Here is a 15,199-nt window from a genome sequence, read left to right on the forward strand (position 1 = left end):
CAAATGTTGTGTCTGTAAGTATAATACATCTTTATGGTAAGCATAAATAGCATTTTTTAAACTAGCTTCTTAAAAGACTAAAATAAATATTTAAAAATAATAATCATGTTAGCATGTCAATGTGTTAGCAGCATAATGCTAATATTTATTTTCCAACAAATGCGGAAACCACTTTGACTTGAAATTTGGCCAAAGTATGAATGATTTTTGGGTTTAACTGTGACTCCAATTATGATGGCCTGTGTTTTACAAGACAAAATCTCTATGGAAACAATAATATTCCACAAAACCTGTCAAATGATACGTCTGTGGGAATGATACATCCTGGTGTTTAGCCTAAATATTTATAAATAGTTCTTTAAAATACGTAAAAAAAAACTAGTGCTAATCATGTTAGCATGTCAGTGCATGTTTTAGTAGCATAATGCTAATTCCGTTTTTTCCAACAAATGCAGACATCACAGACTCTAAACTTGGCCAAAGTATGATGATCGTACATAAAAGTGTCAAGTTTAAGTCTGTCACCGTGAGTTGAGTAGTTTATGTATTTTGTTTATTTGAATGTGAGGCTGGCTATGATACATATTTGTGTTAATGTATTTCTGTAGTAATTTCATTATTCCAGAATTCATATTGAAAAAAAAACGGAAAAAGATTATTAGCGCGGCAATGGTGATCTGAGGGCGACATTAGCATCATGCTAAAGTCGATGTAAACGCAACACAAGTATCAATCATTTCGGGCTTAACTGTCCATGACGGTGTAAAATGAAGATGAGCGTCTTATTTTTAGCGCAGCATATAAACAGGACAAAGGGGACACGAAGGGCCTTCCACTTGTTTTTTTTTTTTTTCTTGGGCTGTGACGAGCGAGGAGCGAAGGGGCCAAACCCAGGAAGAGGAAAAGGGGGCTTAGATATCCTGGTGTCATTAGTCGGCCGGGGTCACATGCGGGCCAGTGGCGCCGTGATTACACCCTTTGATTTATCTGTTTTGGAGCCCAAACGCAGATAAATCTCCGGCCTCATCCCCCGCCGTGGGATCCTCGCCGTCTGATAAACGGCCCAAGCTGAATAAACAAGCACCCCCCCACAAACACCCTGCTATATGATGAATAATTCATTTGCAGCAGAAACTCTGTTAAATGTGTACATTTTCTGTCTTTAAAGGTGCGCCCGTGATCCCACCGGCCGTGAAATACAAGAGCCGAGAGGTTTTTGTCCCCGGCCGTAAAGTTTATTCCCTCGCCCCCGCCGCCGTCCTCTAGCGTTGCCACATAAATATACTTTATGCAAATATGTCACAGGGTTATTCAGCGGCGCGGCTTCTGTGTAGACATTGGCCTGTCTGCCGCTTTATGGCATGAAGTTTAAAATCCTCCATTACCGTGACCCCCGCTGTAAATCCACCCGCTGGAAAATTGCCCCCCGGCTCTCCTTGGCGGTGTGTGGATGCCATCATGAGTGCATTTTTAACTTAATTAATTGGCCGTTTCTGTTGACACGAAGTTGATGCGGTAATAATTTGCCGGGGAAAGATGCAGAGCGCAGGGAATGAGATATCCGTCAGCTCGCTGGGCTTCCGCCAGCTGCCAGCGCGCTCATGGAAGACTTTTGCGATGAACTAACTCGTCTTAAAGACATACATCCTGCAAACGTATACGCCTGCCAGTGGATTTGTTGTTGTGGAGCAACGGTTTATAACGCTGCTTTCCATCTCATCATACGTTTGTATTCCACTTGGACGGAGTCATGACAATATCTCAGAGTTCACAATTTCACTGGAGATGACTTTATTACAGTGTTTATTACAGTCATACCTGGTTTTGGGTAGTCCTGCGACCCGTACTACACAGTGACTTATAGTCCGGAAAATACTGTATTCACAAATATTATTTGTAATTTTTTTTCTTCAGCAAACATATGACACATATAAATACTTAATAACAACGTAAGCAACTGAAGGATATGTCGTCTATGTCGTCAAGGGAAAATCCCGTCTTCTGGAGAAAATGTCTGACTATTGTCTGACTATTGATGGCGAAATGTCGGTTAATATAAGGGGTGGGGTCCTCCTGCTGTGAGGGGATGGGGAGGATGAAGGGCAGACTCGCATGCCCAGACACCCAAGGCTGTTTGAATCAGGTGGTAAGCATGTGGAGGACTTGTGTTGGAGACAAGCGGCCTACAGCCTGAAGAGGATATGTTAGCATAGTATGGTATGATATGTGAATAATTATCATGAATAATAATTACAATTTCTGCATGTAAAAGAAATATAAAGCAGCTAAAAATAACTAAAATAGTAAAAAAAAATAGTAAAATTTATTTTTTGTGAATATGTTTGTGTTTGTATAATTTCTCATGGAGAAAATGACTTGTTGAATTGTTAAAAAAAAAAAAAACTGTTGTTTGCTAATTCCCAATAATTCCCCTCTGGAGACCAAACAGGAGTCATTAAAAGCCACCTTTAAAGAGTGACGTATTCACCGTAGTGTATTACACAGTATATGTACTTCTACGCAGTATATGTACTTCCACGCAAGCCGCCATGGGCTTCCCGAGATGCTCATGGAGCTCAATGATAACAAAAGACGGTGATTTATGGCCTGTCGCAGAGGCCCAACTTGATGAGATTAAACAATTTCATAGCGCGGGTGTTTCTCCGAGGGCCGTCTGATTTGTGGTGCCAACGCCGCCTGTAAATCTCCTTTATATATCTGCGAGCTTGCTGGGGAAAAGGAGCGCAATTACCGTTTTAAAGGCAGCTACTTTTTTTTTATTTGACTCGCTTGGTCTCTTTGCTCACCTTCGCGAGTCCTTGTCCGAGCCAAGGAGGCGAGGGGCCCTGTCGCTTATCTCGCCTCTCGTGGCGTCCGGGGTACACGGCGAGGAGCGGACCAGCGGGAGGAAGAAGGGCATGCGTGGAGCGGGCGCGGCCACTCCATGGCTAATGCGTTGTTTGCCTGCTGCGATGTCCCCCGTCTGTGTAAATGGAGTAGGCAGGATGTAATTAGAGAGCCGGGCTTTGCTCCGTGCCATAAAGATGACATGGTGTAATGATACAGCTTACAGGCCCGCTGAGGGTTCTGTCTCGCGACGGAGGATCTGGCTCGTTTGCCGCTGACTTATGATAGGTGTGCCAGATGACAGCGTTATCGCTGCCGCACGCAGCTCAGACGAGGGAAGGGCGGAATTTCTGGCGGAAAGGTTGTCAGGGACGGGGGGGCGAGCAGGGATGGATAGATAGCGAGTTCATCCGGGTCGGAATTTGAAGAAGATAATCATCATGGTATGTTATTCGGTTTTTGGGACCCCGAGAGACCCCGTATTAGGCACACCTGCATGGTCCAGTACCAGCGCGGGGGGTCTTGCCTTTATTTGTTTGGGGCGTGGCGAAGACGCTTGATTGAGGAAGGTCACGTTCACACGAACGCAATTGAACTCGTAGCTTTCCGCCATCTTGTCTTTCTTTTGGCATCAGGCGTGATGACCCAACCAACAGCGCCTCTGCTGCTCACAGTTATACTGCACTTTGGGGCAATTTTGCACATGAAATTTTTTTTCTTTTTTAAAAATAAAAAGACAGTTGGCAGCTTTTTAATGCACGTATGGGACATACACCTCATACACCTCATACACCCCCACAACGCTCCAACAAGCACTTTTCTGTAGTAGCAGGTACATTGATGATAACATGCCATACTGCGAGTATGGTACTGATTTCACACAGCAACATAGAAGGCTGCCACGCCTAGCATCAAAAACAAAAAGACAGGATTTGCAAAATACAATGAAAAAGTTTTTCTGAACTTGTACTGTCGAGTTTATCTCTATTTATGATCATTTATTTATTATCAAACGTATTATACATTACAAAAATTATATTACCACAATGTTATGTTACCGTAAAATGGGGTTATAAAGGACAACGGGGTAATAAGGGACAATTTTCGGGAAAATGTTTTCAATGTAATTTTGCCTTTTCATGTTAAACAGGAAGCTGCTTTGTGTTGGGTTTTTTTTCAAAGAAGCATATATGTATACATTTTCCCCAAAATTGTCCCTTGTTACCCTGCCGTCCCTTATAACCCCGTTTTAGGGCACTTTTGTTTGGAGTAAAAATCACATACGTGGAATACAGGAAGTGAATACATGTACTGCAACAGATGAAATACGCTTTGCTTCTTCCTACTCCTTTTGGACATGTGGATCCAATGAAGTATTTCATTGTAACTTGAACCATGTTCAAATAAACCATAACCATTAGCCACCATTAGTGAGCTAGTCGCTAGCCAGCTAGTCGCTAGCCTGCTAGTCGCTAGCCAGCTAGTCGCTAGCCGCTGCGGTGTGGCGAGGTGTCACTACGCCAGCAAGGTGGTTCTTGGGTGTAACAATGTTGGTAAAAATGTAAATAAAAATACAAATACAAATGTTCTTCATATGCAGATCACATGATGATGGAGCCTGTTGGAAGGTTTATGGGAGGAATTGGTGCGTCCCACAAAAGTGCACTTTCACAATAAGATAATTGATACATGCATAATCGGTTAATTGGTATGTGCGTATTATGATATTATTAGTTGGTTTATTTATGAGTACTTTACTGAGGGTATTTCTCCAATGGAGCTAAATGATGGAACCAAATTGTTGATGGAGCACCTGTGTTGCACGTTGATGCTAATCGGCTAATCACAAAGTGTGTGTGTGTGTTGCAGTTGTGGTTAAATGCGTGTGTTTAAGTCTCCATCATCCTGACATCAAGCCATCTCATTATTCCGACGTATCTCGGGTTGTCTTCTCCATCTGCTTCCTGCACGCCTGCAATCGGAATGACTTTCATTCCACGTGCGATCACGTCGTCTGAAGCCCAAGCAAGGAAACGGGCGTCTTGGTAGCGGAGTCAAACACAAACTTCACTCAGCCGCAGTCTGAGTTTAAGCATCGCTAAGTAACCTTCACGTTTGCCATCGTGTGAAGAGCTAATTTCCTTTAAGTTTACGTGTCACTTTTTTTCCCTGCCACGCTTTTTCTGGGTCCTCTTCAAATGTCTCCTGGCTTCTAATTGCGAAGGCAACATCGGAGACAAGGCGGTGTGACAGGCCCGCTCCCGGAGTCTTCAATTATTAAACATCCTACACTCCAGAAAACAGGCCCCGTGTTGGCTGCAGAAGCTCATCGGAACAGAAAACCTCATCATGTGTCACACCGCCGACTTGCTGGGGTTGTGGAGTTTAGTTACGCTCCAGAATATTTGGATATGCGCTCATCCCTCGCCCCATCACGGCCCCGATATGGCTCCCTCACCGTATTGCGGTCCATGGAAAAAAGAATGAATGAATTTTGGGGTAGACTCTGGCCTGTGATGAGTCAACTGATATTGGAGGACCAGTCGATGTGTTGTGGTCACTCGGCATCGGTAATGTTATGAGACGTGACGTTACATGAAGATGGACATGAAGTTTACAATAAGTACATTGGAGAGGCTAACTAGTTAGCTGGCTATGCGATCGGCAGCCATCTTTGTCCTTCTGCAAGGCGTCGGCACACATCAACAGCTTGGTTGGTAGTGTTGGTTATTAATATAGACTATTATTTTTCCATAGACTGAAAGTCTGAATATTCCGCTACAGTTTGAACCCCAAATGGAATATTTGTGACCGGAACGTACAAGGTCAAGAGTCATGGCGTCGTCTCAGGCAGTTTGAGTCCTGAAAGAGCCTAAATCGTTAGCTTTGGCTTTCCGTCACAGGCAATGAACTCGGGTAGTTACATAAAATCATAATCATGCACTGTACATGCAGCAAAAGGCATTAACGATATATTTTTCTATTTTGATGTAAGATAAGCAACTTGGAGAGAAGGTTAACTTTTAATCCGTGGCATCAGTATCAACAGTAAAGGTCACACCGGCCAAAACAAGAAATAGCCCGCAGCTAATTGTGCTTCTTACCTGGAACGCCGCTCTCCGTTTGCACTTTAAATCACCTGCACTTACTTGGCAGGACTCCACAAGGAAAGGTCACATGACTTTTTAAAATTCCAAAAGACAAACATTTCCTTGTTAGCATCTGTGAGTCACGGCCGTGGATGATTAACGTCCAGCAGCACGCTAGCCTTTTCGCCTTTTTGCCCCGACGGCGGCTGGTGAAACATCAAAACAGTCGCTCTTGTGATTACCGATCACAGGCGTTTACCAGGAGACGCTTCATTGGAGTGGAACGGTTAATGATTGTTCAACGAAGGTGCAGGCTCGTCTAGCTAAGGAAATATACCACAATAGTTTAGCTAGATGATGGTACTTTTCATGAGGTTTAAACACGGGACACCTTCTGTGTTCATGTTTATTTTTTGTGTATCTGAATAAGCATTGTGTTAGCATATCTTACACCTATTCAGCCTGTTCTCTATTCTTTTATTGTTAGAACTTGCCTTCCAAGAGGACCTAATGTCTGTTTTGGTCAAGTAGTTTGGAAAATAAATTACTCGCAAAAAATGCCACTTATACTCCAGTGCGAATTATGTATGTTTGTTTTTTACCTAATTATGCATTTTTGGCCTTGTGCGACTTATACGACTTATAGTCCAGAAAATAGTTTGCTCATGGAGATTAATCACAATGAATTAGTTCAAATCTGTGATTAATCTGATTATTTTTTAAATCATTTGACAGCCCTAGTTTTGACCAATAGGCCACAGTAAAGCAGATGATTTATTCGGTAATATTTGAAAAGGAACCACAGAGTGAGGGAGCGATGTTTGAACGGCGATGTAGCGAGGGACGTGGGTACTTCCTGTAAATTGCCACCATATGCTTTCATACATAATGCAGGCCTGGAGGTGTCTTGTTCCCTGCTAGCAGTTGAATGAGGGCACCTTTCAGTACACACTGCAAGACCATGCAGTGTTGTTGATTTTTCAGTGTTGATTTTTTTTAAATGTTCTATTTTCTTTTGTGTTGTTCTGAACTTGGAATTTAAAAAAAAAAAAAGCAAGACAAAACAATGAAAGTGAAGAAGCGCCGACATTAAACGTTGACTCCAATAAGTTGGCAAGTTGCGTCCCCTCTGATCTCCGCCGATGATCAGACGGCGGCAGCAGTTTACAGAGACAGGACGAGGAACAAGGGTTCCATGCAAAATACACAAAAAGAAGTAGTTTGATATAGACCCAAAGAGAAAAGATATCAAAAGACATTTTTCCACACGTCTTTTTTGCAAGTACAAAAAGCCCAAGTGGTGTCAGGAGAAAACAAAACAGAAGGCTTGTTTCTTCCAACAATTGCTTTAAGCTACAAAAATCCTCTCCGGTCCCAAGCCTCCCCTCAATGTCAGCCCTCCTCCCTCCTGCCCCCGTTCCTCCGTGCGCCCCCCTCTTGGCTCTCCGAGGCAGGACGGGGCCCTCCGTGCGCTCTGATAGGTTGCGGGCTGATGCTTAGCAACAACATTCCTGTGCCCCGAGTAGCGCTAAGCCCCTGGCTGAACCCTTTCATGTGGCTGTCAGGCCACATTTATTTCCTTTTAGCACTTTGTCTGCTTGTCCAGATGTATAAGGAGATAAAACGGGCCTGCTGTTTACACTGCTCTCCCTCTGTAGCGCGCCTCTAATTAGATTGTATTGCCGGCCGTCTTAAGGAGCGGGGTGAGGCCGGGCGAAGTGTCCGAACGTCGCACTTCCCGGGAAGGCCCGGGTGCTTCCTAACTTGGCCGGGCTTCGATTTCAAGTCGATGAGCTGCAAAAATGTTGCGTTCTGAAGGCTTTTCTAAAGATTTGTAGGTTTGTAGTTGGTGTTTGACTTTCACTAATGATTAGTATTTCATAAAGTTTACAGGTCATCAAAGTCTGTGATATTTTTAACAAATAGTTCACAATGACACGTAATTCCCGAGTATCGCTAACATGTCAGTCAAACTAGCTACATAGCGTTCATTGTACACAGTTCACGTGTTGCGTCCCGTTAGCATTGTAGCACCTTTTCCTGTTCAACAGGAAGTAATAGTTTAAGAAGACCATTTCTACCGTGGAGTTCATGACACGAAGCAAGGCCAGTGAACGCATCACTTTTACAGCCGTCTTATCCTGGACGTAAAACATGAGCTAATAATAAATAATAAACAATGAAGGCTAGCTTACACAGCTCGTAGACAACTATTAAGGAATTATGGGTAATCATCCTCATTGTCATATTGAATTGAATCGTGAATGATATCAACTACTTTAATGACCTGTAAAATAGCCGTCGTTAGCGTTTAGTATGGTAGTTTTAATGTTTACCAGTTACTATAGTATTTCTAACGTCATTTCTATGTTTGTAGCAGCAGGTAGATGTTTGCGGATCAAGTGCGAGCACGGCTGGTCCAGGGTCAGCGTGAGTTCAGTCCGCTCGCCTCTTCCTTCAAGCGAGCTCACTTCCAAGTGTCATCTTGTGGAGAAGTCCACGGTGGAGGTGTCGAATGTTCCCCGTGTGTGTGCTATTTGCCCCCCCGCCTCTCACGGTGACACATTGGTGGTAATAATCACTACCGCCTCGGGGTTTATCAGCATTTATTCACGTAACACAGAAAAGGCGAAGACAAGACAAGCCCTGATGGGATGTATCATCCAGCGTGACCATCATCTTTCATGGTGACATCTAACAGAGCTTCCTATTGCACTCACTTCCCTCTTCCTCCTCCTCCTCCTTTTTCCCCAGTGCGACTCCCCTCTGCCCGGCCTTTTATTAACAGAGAATCGTCGCCTGTAAATTTGCGGCGCATTATCATAAGCTGTGGTGATAACTCACGCCGCACAGAGACAATAATGATGCCAACACTCAGCATATGCCCCGGGCCTGGCAAATTAAAACAATGCTGAGCTTGATGAGCAGACTCATATGGATGGAAGAGAGAGGAGGGAGGGGGGGCTTGGAGCCAGTGTTATACTAAATACACAACACAGCAGCACCTCCCTCTGGTCAGTGTAGGAACAAGCACGCGGGACGCTGATGAAGAAGAAGAGGGCACCTTGGGGATCAGTGAGGACACTTTTATTGTGTGTATGAATCAGCCCGCCATGGGAAGGCGTGACATGTTTAGAAACCCGTTAGGTGGACTTGCACCCTCCACTGATGCAAACATTACGCCCCCGCTTGGAGTTTTTAGACTGCCGGGTATGGACGTCACACTTTTTATTTTTTTTCCAGATTAGCTTTTCTAATTAGGCAACGAGGGTGAAAACCTGAAAAAGTACACTAGTGTATATCTTTGATGTTTGACCCACGTCAGGATGCGAACCAGCGATACGTGTTTGGAGAAAACAGCAGCCACGGGTCGCAGTTTGGACACCCATGTACAAAAAATAGCATAAAATAGCAAAAAAAATTATTTGCATTGGTCAGCAGTGGGAGATCCCCATTTAGTCTTTGGTGTGTATTTGTACTTTAGTTTGAGATAGCAAAGCATTTACTAGCATTATTATTATTATTATTATTATTATTATTATTATTATTATTATTATTATTATTATTATTATTATTATTATTATTATTATTATTATTATTATTATTATTATTATTAATAATATTAATAACATAATAATAATATCATTATTATTATTGTTATTATCATTATTATTATTATTATTATCTTATTTTTAGAAGTCTCCAATGCAAGTTTAAACAACACATTTCCACAAAAGCCTCCAAATGGCGCAGTGTGTGATGCATCATATATTTTCTTTCACATGCTTAATTATTTAAAATATATTTGGATGTATATTTGACACATTTGATGTTAGCGTATGTATTTATTTTCGAATTCATGTATTCGATTGGAGTTTTGCGGACGCTTTGGGTTGCCTCAATGTCACGGGAAGAACTTGAAAGTGAATCCTTCACTTGCGCTGTCTCATCACAAGCAGGGCTGCCGACTGGGGTATCGACTGAAGTGTATTAAGTGCAGGCAGCTGGCAGGGAGGGGGGGGGATCAGTACAAGCGAATGCGGGCGGGGGTTGATTGATGTTGGGTGGGCGGGGCGGAATCATCGCTCCGGATAGGACGCATTGTGACAAGCAAAGCTGTTGAATGGGTTGGCTTGTTTGATCAGCGGGCGTGAGGTGAACGGGCGGTGTCGTCTCAGGGTTGGGTGGCCATTCTGAAAGCCGGGTCCCGCTGGATTCCCTCCCTCCCACCGATCTGTGGGTGGTGCCGCTAATAACGCGGCAACCGGGAAGCGTAATTGTGGCCAAGCAGCAGGATTGGAGGCCGGGCTTGTGATCTCTGGAGCGGGGCAGGAAATGAGGCCTTGAGGATGGCGTGAGGGAGATCACAGGTTTGCGGGTCCTCCTGAGATAGAAGCGTCAGCTTTCACCGTGTGCAGTCCGGTCTTACTTTTTCAGGATTCTGCACACAAGCGCTGACGCCTCTTAGCAGGTTTGAGCCACTGTGGAGGCCGAGAGCTGCTGTCAAAACACGGCCGCCATTTCTTTCTTGTAGCAAAGTCTTTTTTGCATCGGTGTCGATGTAACGTGAGCCTGGTGCTGGCCCGACCTTTAATGCCTTTCAGAGATCCTATCTGAGAGTACATTATGTGATCTGTTTCAATTCACCGTGCTCTCTTTTGGCCGTGATAAATATGGTTCCATTTAGGAGAGCGTGCCATCGCATTTCTCAAGGTTATGCATGGCCATGTAACAGGAACAACAATAAAAGTGGAGGGGGGAAAAATGCACCGCCAAACCATCGCTAATATGTATTTGTCAGTGGCTATGATTAAAGGCCCGGTGAATTCTTTCCTGCAGGAAAGGAAAGTATTTCTGCAAAGGCATCAGATATCGCTGTGTCATGATAAAGTACCTCCTCTGCTGGTTAAAAAGCTACGGGAAGGAAGGAGGATGTTTTGGACCTTGAAAGTGCACCGAAGAACAAAAACACAACAAACTCCTGACCTGGTTGGGGGGTAGTCTCACAGATTTGGGATTCTGTTTTGGGCTGTTTTTGTGCTCGTCTGAGTCCCATCTTTTTTGCAGTTGTTGGCATTACCAGAGAAAGGCAACGTGGATTTGCCATGTGAACGCCATGCGTCCGGCAAGTGCTGCACACGTGAAGCCCAGCCAAAATGGAAAAAACGAGCTTTGACTGAATGCCTCAAAAGCTCAAGTCCTTACTTTAAAAATGCATATACTGTATGTTTAAAGTAAGTACTTGTATATACAGTGTGTTCTTTACTACACGTACAAAAGTACCACCGCAAGCCACAGACTATATTTTAACCTTCAAGCATAATATTGTGCCAAACACACAATATACTATACTGTACTACTTGACCATGCTACTGTATACAGTATATCGTCTTAATGATTAGCTGCCATGATAATAAAGCTGTCAAGGCCGTTTTTATGAAAATAGTCATCGCGTGTCTCCTCTCCTCTCTCGCAGACGTCCAAAGAAGCCAGCTTTGAGAACCAGCCTCTGCCCTACACGCCTCTACCCCGAGGATCCAGAGACGCTAAGAACCATAAAGGTAAGGGCAAGACCAAAGACCTTTAGACCGCACAACCTTTTCAAGGTAACCCGTTATATGTAACTCTCCATTTTTAATAGCAAGAAGATGAAATATGCCTTCGCTCAATCGCTACGTCCGTGGATTATGTAAATACAAGTCGTGACCCCAACAGTAGTGGGAATCTATTGATTCCGTTGGACTAATTCTATTTTTATTCTTCTTGATCGATGTGTTGATAGTGATAATAATCCACATGAAATCTGGTGTGAACGTACGCGTGGGAGCGTCAAACACGAGTGGAAGCAACCTTGATCTGTTGGTATGAGACAATGATTCTGGCTCATATTGATCAGAGTTGTTACTTTCCCCCCTTTGTAATCAAAATATTAACAAAAAATACATGAAAAATGGAGAATGAATTGATTTTTTTTTTGTTGAGGGCAAACAGACCATCTTATTGCATGCAATATTGTACGAAAACTGAGGCAAACATAAGCATACATAACCCGAGTGTTGACTGTATTTTATGAAGTTTATATGTATAAGTATGCAGTTTTCTATTGAAAAATGTATTTATTTATTCAGTTTGAGACGTGGATTATCAAAAAGCAAATGCAAGCTAGCGAGCTAACTAGTTAGCCTCTCCAATTTGTTTATCGTAAAATGAAAGTCCTAGCGAAACCAATTTATTTTGGTTTTCTTGCACCCATATGGATCGCCTTATGGAGATGTTGTACGGAATGGTCATCCACCCTGAGATTCGCAGCACCAAGGACAGCTCAGTGTCAACATCAGGGGTTCAGACCGAGTCCGACCTGGCTAAGAACGGTCCATTTAAAGGTGAAGAGATCTGACAGATGCAATATTTTCCCCTCCGTCTCAAACCTGAGTCGGGGTGACAGTCTCCATTTGTTTTTGGTTTTTTGACTCCACACCATCCAGCCCTCATCTTTGCCCTTCAAGTCATCTTCACATCAGCGCCTCGGTGCTGTTATTGCTTTTTGTTTGTTTTTTCCAAACTTAAACTGAAAGATTTATCTGATGGTAAACCCAAACAAGCGCTGGCTTTAATTTAGGGTATAAACAACTGGGATGGGGCCATCTGCTGACGATTCTGTCCTGGCGGTTTGTGCTGACAGACTTGAAGAACGCACTTCCTGTAAGCAGATCAACATGTTCCTTCGTGCGGGGGCGGCCGTATTGTCATGTCCATCCCGTGTCGGGGCAGGGCCGAGGTCATTTCAGCAGCTCGTGGCTCCCGAAGGATGGCAGCACTGTGGCAGGACGCCGCAAAGCAAGGACAAAAGTCCAGATAAGCTCCTGTCTTGGCCGCTTGGACGAGGCAGAGGAAACAAGGCAGCTAGGAAAAGAGGAAACAAGGCAGCTAGGAAGTAAAAGGCAGATTAAAGGGAAGATATGTTTCATAGAGTAAGCTTGACAGAGAACAAGAGGGAAAGATTAAGGGGACGGGGCTTAAAAATGAGATGGAAGTCGACGCCAGGCGAGGAGCTCGGTGGTGGTGGCGGCGGGGGGGTCCGCAGTGTCTGCTTGAAGGCGTGACGCAGAGTGGAGTGGACTGTGTGGTCTGGCAGAGGGGCCCGAGGATCCTCCACCACTGTCACCTTGACTCTAAGTCGCGGCGCCCTCTCGTTGTCAAGTCCACTCTAAATCTAACGGTCCACAAGTGAGTCCAGGCGTGTGTGTCTCCGTATGAGCCGGTCTGCAGGACACTACGTCTAGGGACTGTGGACTAATGGGGGTGTCACCAGACGAGGCCAAACAAGACTGGGTCTCGGACAACGAGAGGAGACAAGACTTTAAAAAAAGTGTATGCTAATATTTGAACTCTGCTCATTTAGTTTCTACAGTTACTCTTCTGGGCCGAGTAGTTAGCATGCAGGCCTCACAGCTAGAAGACCCAAGTTCGATTCCACCCTCGGCCATCTCTGTGTGGAGTTTGCATGTTCTCCGGGTACTCCGGTTTGGGTGGGAATGGTTGTTTGTCTATGTGTGCCCTGTGATTGGCTGGCCAGTGTGGACCCCGCCTCTCCCCCAAAGACAGCTGGGATAGGCTCCAGCACCCCTACAACCCTCGTGAGGACGAGCGGTAGAAAATGGATGGATGTTACTCTTCTGTGTGTATGCGAGTGACTCAAGTCAAAGAGACCCTATGACCGACAAAAGGGCTCACCCCGTTCATGCCGGTGTTCTATGGAAGAAAGGTGCTGAAAGTGAACCTCTTTCTGTCTGTTTGGAGGCAAGAGAGGAAGAAAACCAAACACTAATAATATATTGATTAACCACTTAGTTTCCATTTATTTCCCAGACCTAAACCCTACGGGAGAGTTTTTCTCTGAACGAGAAATCCTATCACGTTTTAATCTTGCCAAATTCTGCGAGACCTATTGACTAACATCGGTCTTTCAACCCAAAGGTTGAACCCCAAACGCTGGACACTTGAAAAGACATCATCGATATCGATGAACTGGTGTTTTTTGGCCATTTGTTGGCGGTATGTAACCTCGGCTAAGCCTACGAGAAGTTTAAATTTTAATTCATGTTTCCATAATTCAAGCAGTCTGAAAAGGAGTAGGAAGAATTATAGCATTATAAGAAAAAGGGATGAAAATGTGTAAGATTACAGGAAATGGAGTCGGTAGATAACTTCTGCATAAATAAATACATTTGGGCCACCGATTGTGCGCCTTGAACCATGTCGTGTAAATCTGTGCTAGCAAAACAATAAATCAGCTCTTTTATTGCCAGTCAGACTGTCATTTTTCTATGGATGACACGCAAGTTTGTTCCGCAGATCTAATTATACCTGAGCCAAAGTAAAACAGACCTCTCAGACTTGATTGATACAACCGTGCGCGCCCAGGATATTTTAATCAAATGCCTTTCATTTCCTGTGTGTATGTAAATAAACGCAGCGCTAGTAGTAGCAGGTATCAGATTCCATTTGAGCAGGCCATTCCTCACCAGTGACAAGAGTAAATGAAAGGGATATCTTTGTACAAGCGGCGTAAACAGACAAGGAAGGATGCCTTCCAGTATGAGCCCGGGTCCCTTTAATCTTGTTGCGGGCCAGCTTCCAGCTCGGTTATATGGATGTATCTTAAATGGTGCACAACTGTTATTCAAATCCCAGGAGGAACGCTGCCTTCAAAGCTCGACAAGAAGGAGAAAAAAACAACAACTTCCTGACGACACCCACGGGGCGCATCACATTTGTTTGCCGCATTCATTTGGTGTTGTTTTGGGGGGGTGATGTGCAACTCCCACCCCAACACCCTGAAAAATGGAGCGGATCCAAACGGAAAGTAAAGTGTTTTATAGTTGCAGCGCAACAAATAAACAAACATCTGGAAGCGTTCAGCGCGGCCCATTAAAAGGGCCGTGGGCTTTGCCAAAAAGGGCTAAATGATGAGGAATGGGGCTGTCGAGAGGCTGGTGGAGGCCGGGGGCGAGGCCAGATGACGGAGCTGTGGGTGCTAAGCGCTGCCTTTTAAAGCTCAGCTGGGCTCACGCGGATCTCCACCTGCTGCTGCTGCTGCTATCGCCGCCTCCGCCAGACATCTGGATGGCGATACGTGACTAATGGATGACTACGCCGCCGCTGTCGACGCTCGTCTTGGTGAAGGGAAAGGTTGTTGGGTTGACGGATGACTTCATGTTTCTTTGCGCAACGCGCAACTGAATTTATTGGGAAAGTTGATT

The 15,199-nt window shown here is 44.4% G+C and overlaps 1 protein-coding gene across 1 annotated transcript in view; it reads left to right on the forward strand.

The window, feature by feature from the left end:
- The window catches only part of lrmda (leucine rich melanocyte differentiation associated), a 196,367-nt gene that overhangs the window by 160,465 nt on the left and 20,703 nt on the right, over positions 1-15,199 (forward strand). The window contains exon 6 of the mRNA XM_058058243.2: positions 11,413-11,497. Within this exon, the coding sequence (XP_057914226.2) occupies positions 11,413-11,497 (85 nt within the window). The remainder of the gene's footprint in view (positions 1-11,412; positions 11,498-15,199) is intronic.

The sequence above is a fragment of the Doryrhamphus excisus genome, linkage group LG20 (genome assembly GCF_037039965.1).
Source record: "Doryrhamphus excisus strain RoL-2023G ecotype Guam linkage group LG20, RoL_Dexc_Guam_v1.1, whole genome shotgun sequence".
Taxonomy (NCBI): Eukaryota; Metazoa; Chordata; class Actinopteri; order Syngnathiformes; family Syngnathidae; genus Doryrhamphus; species Doryrhamphus excisus.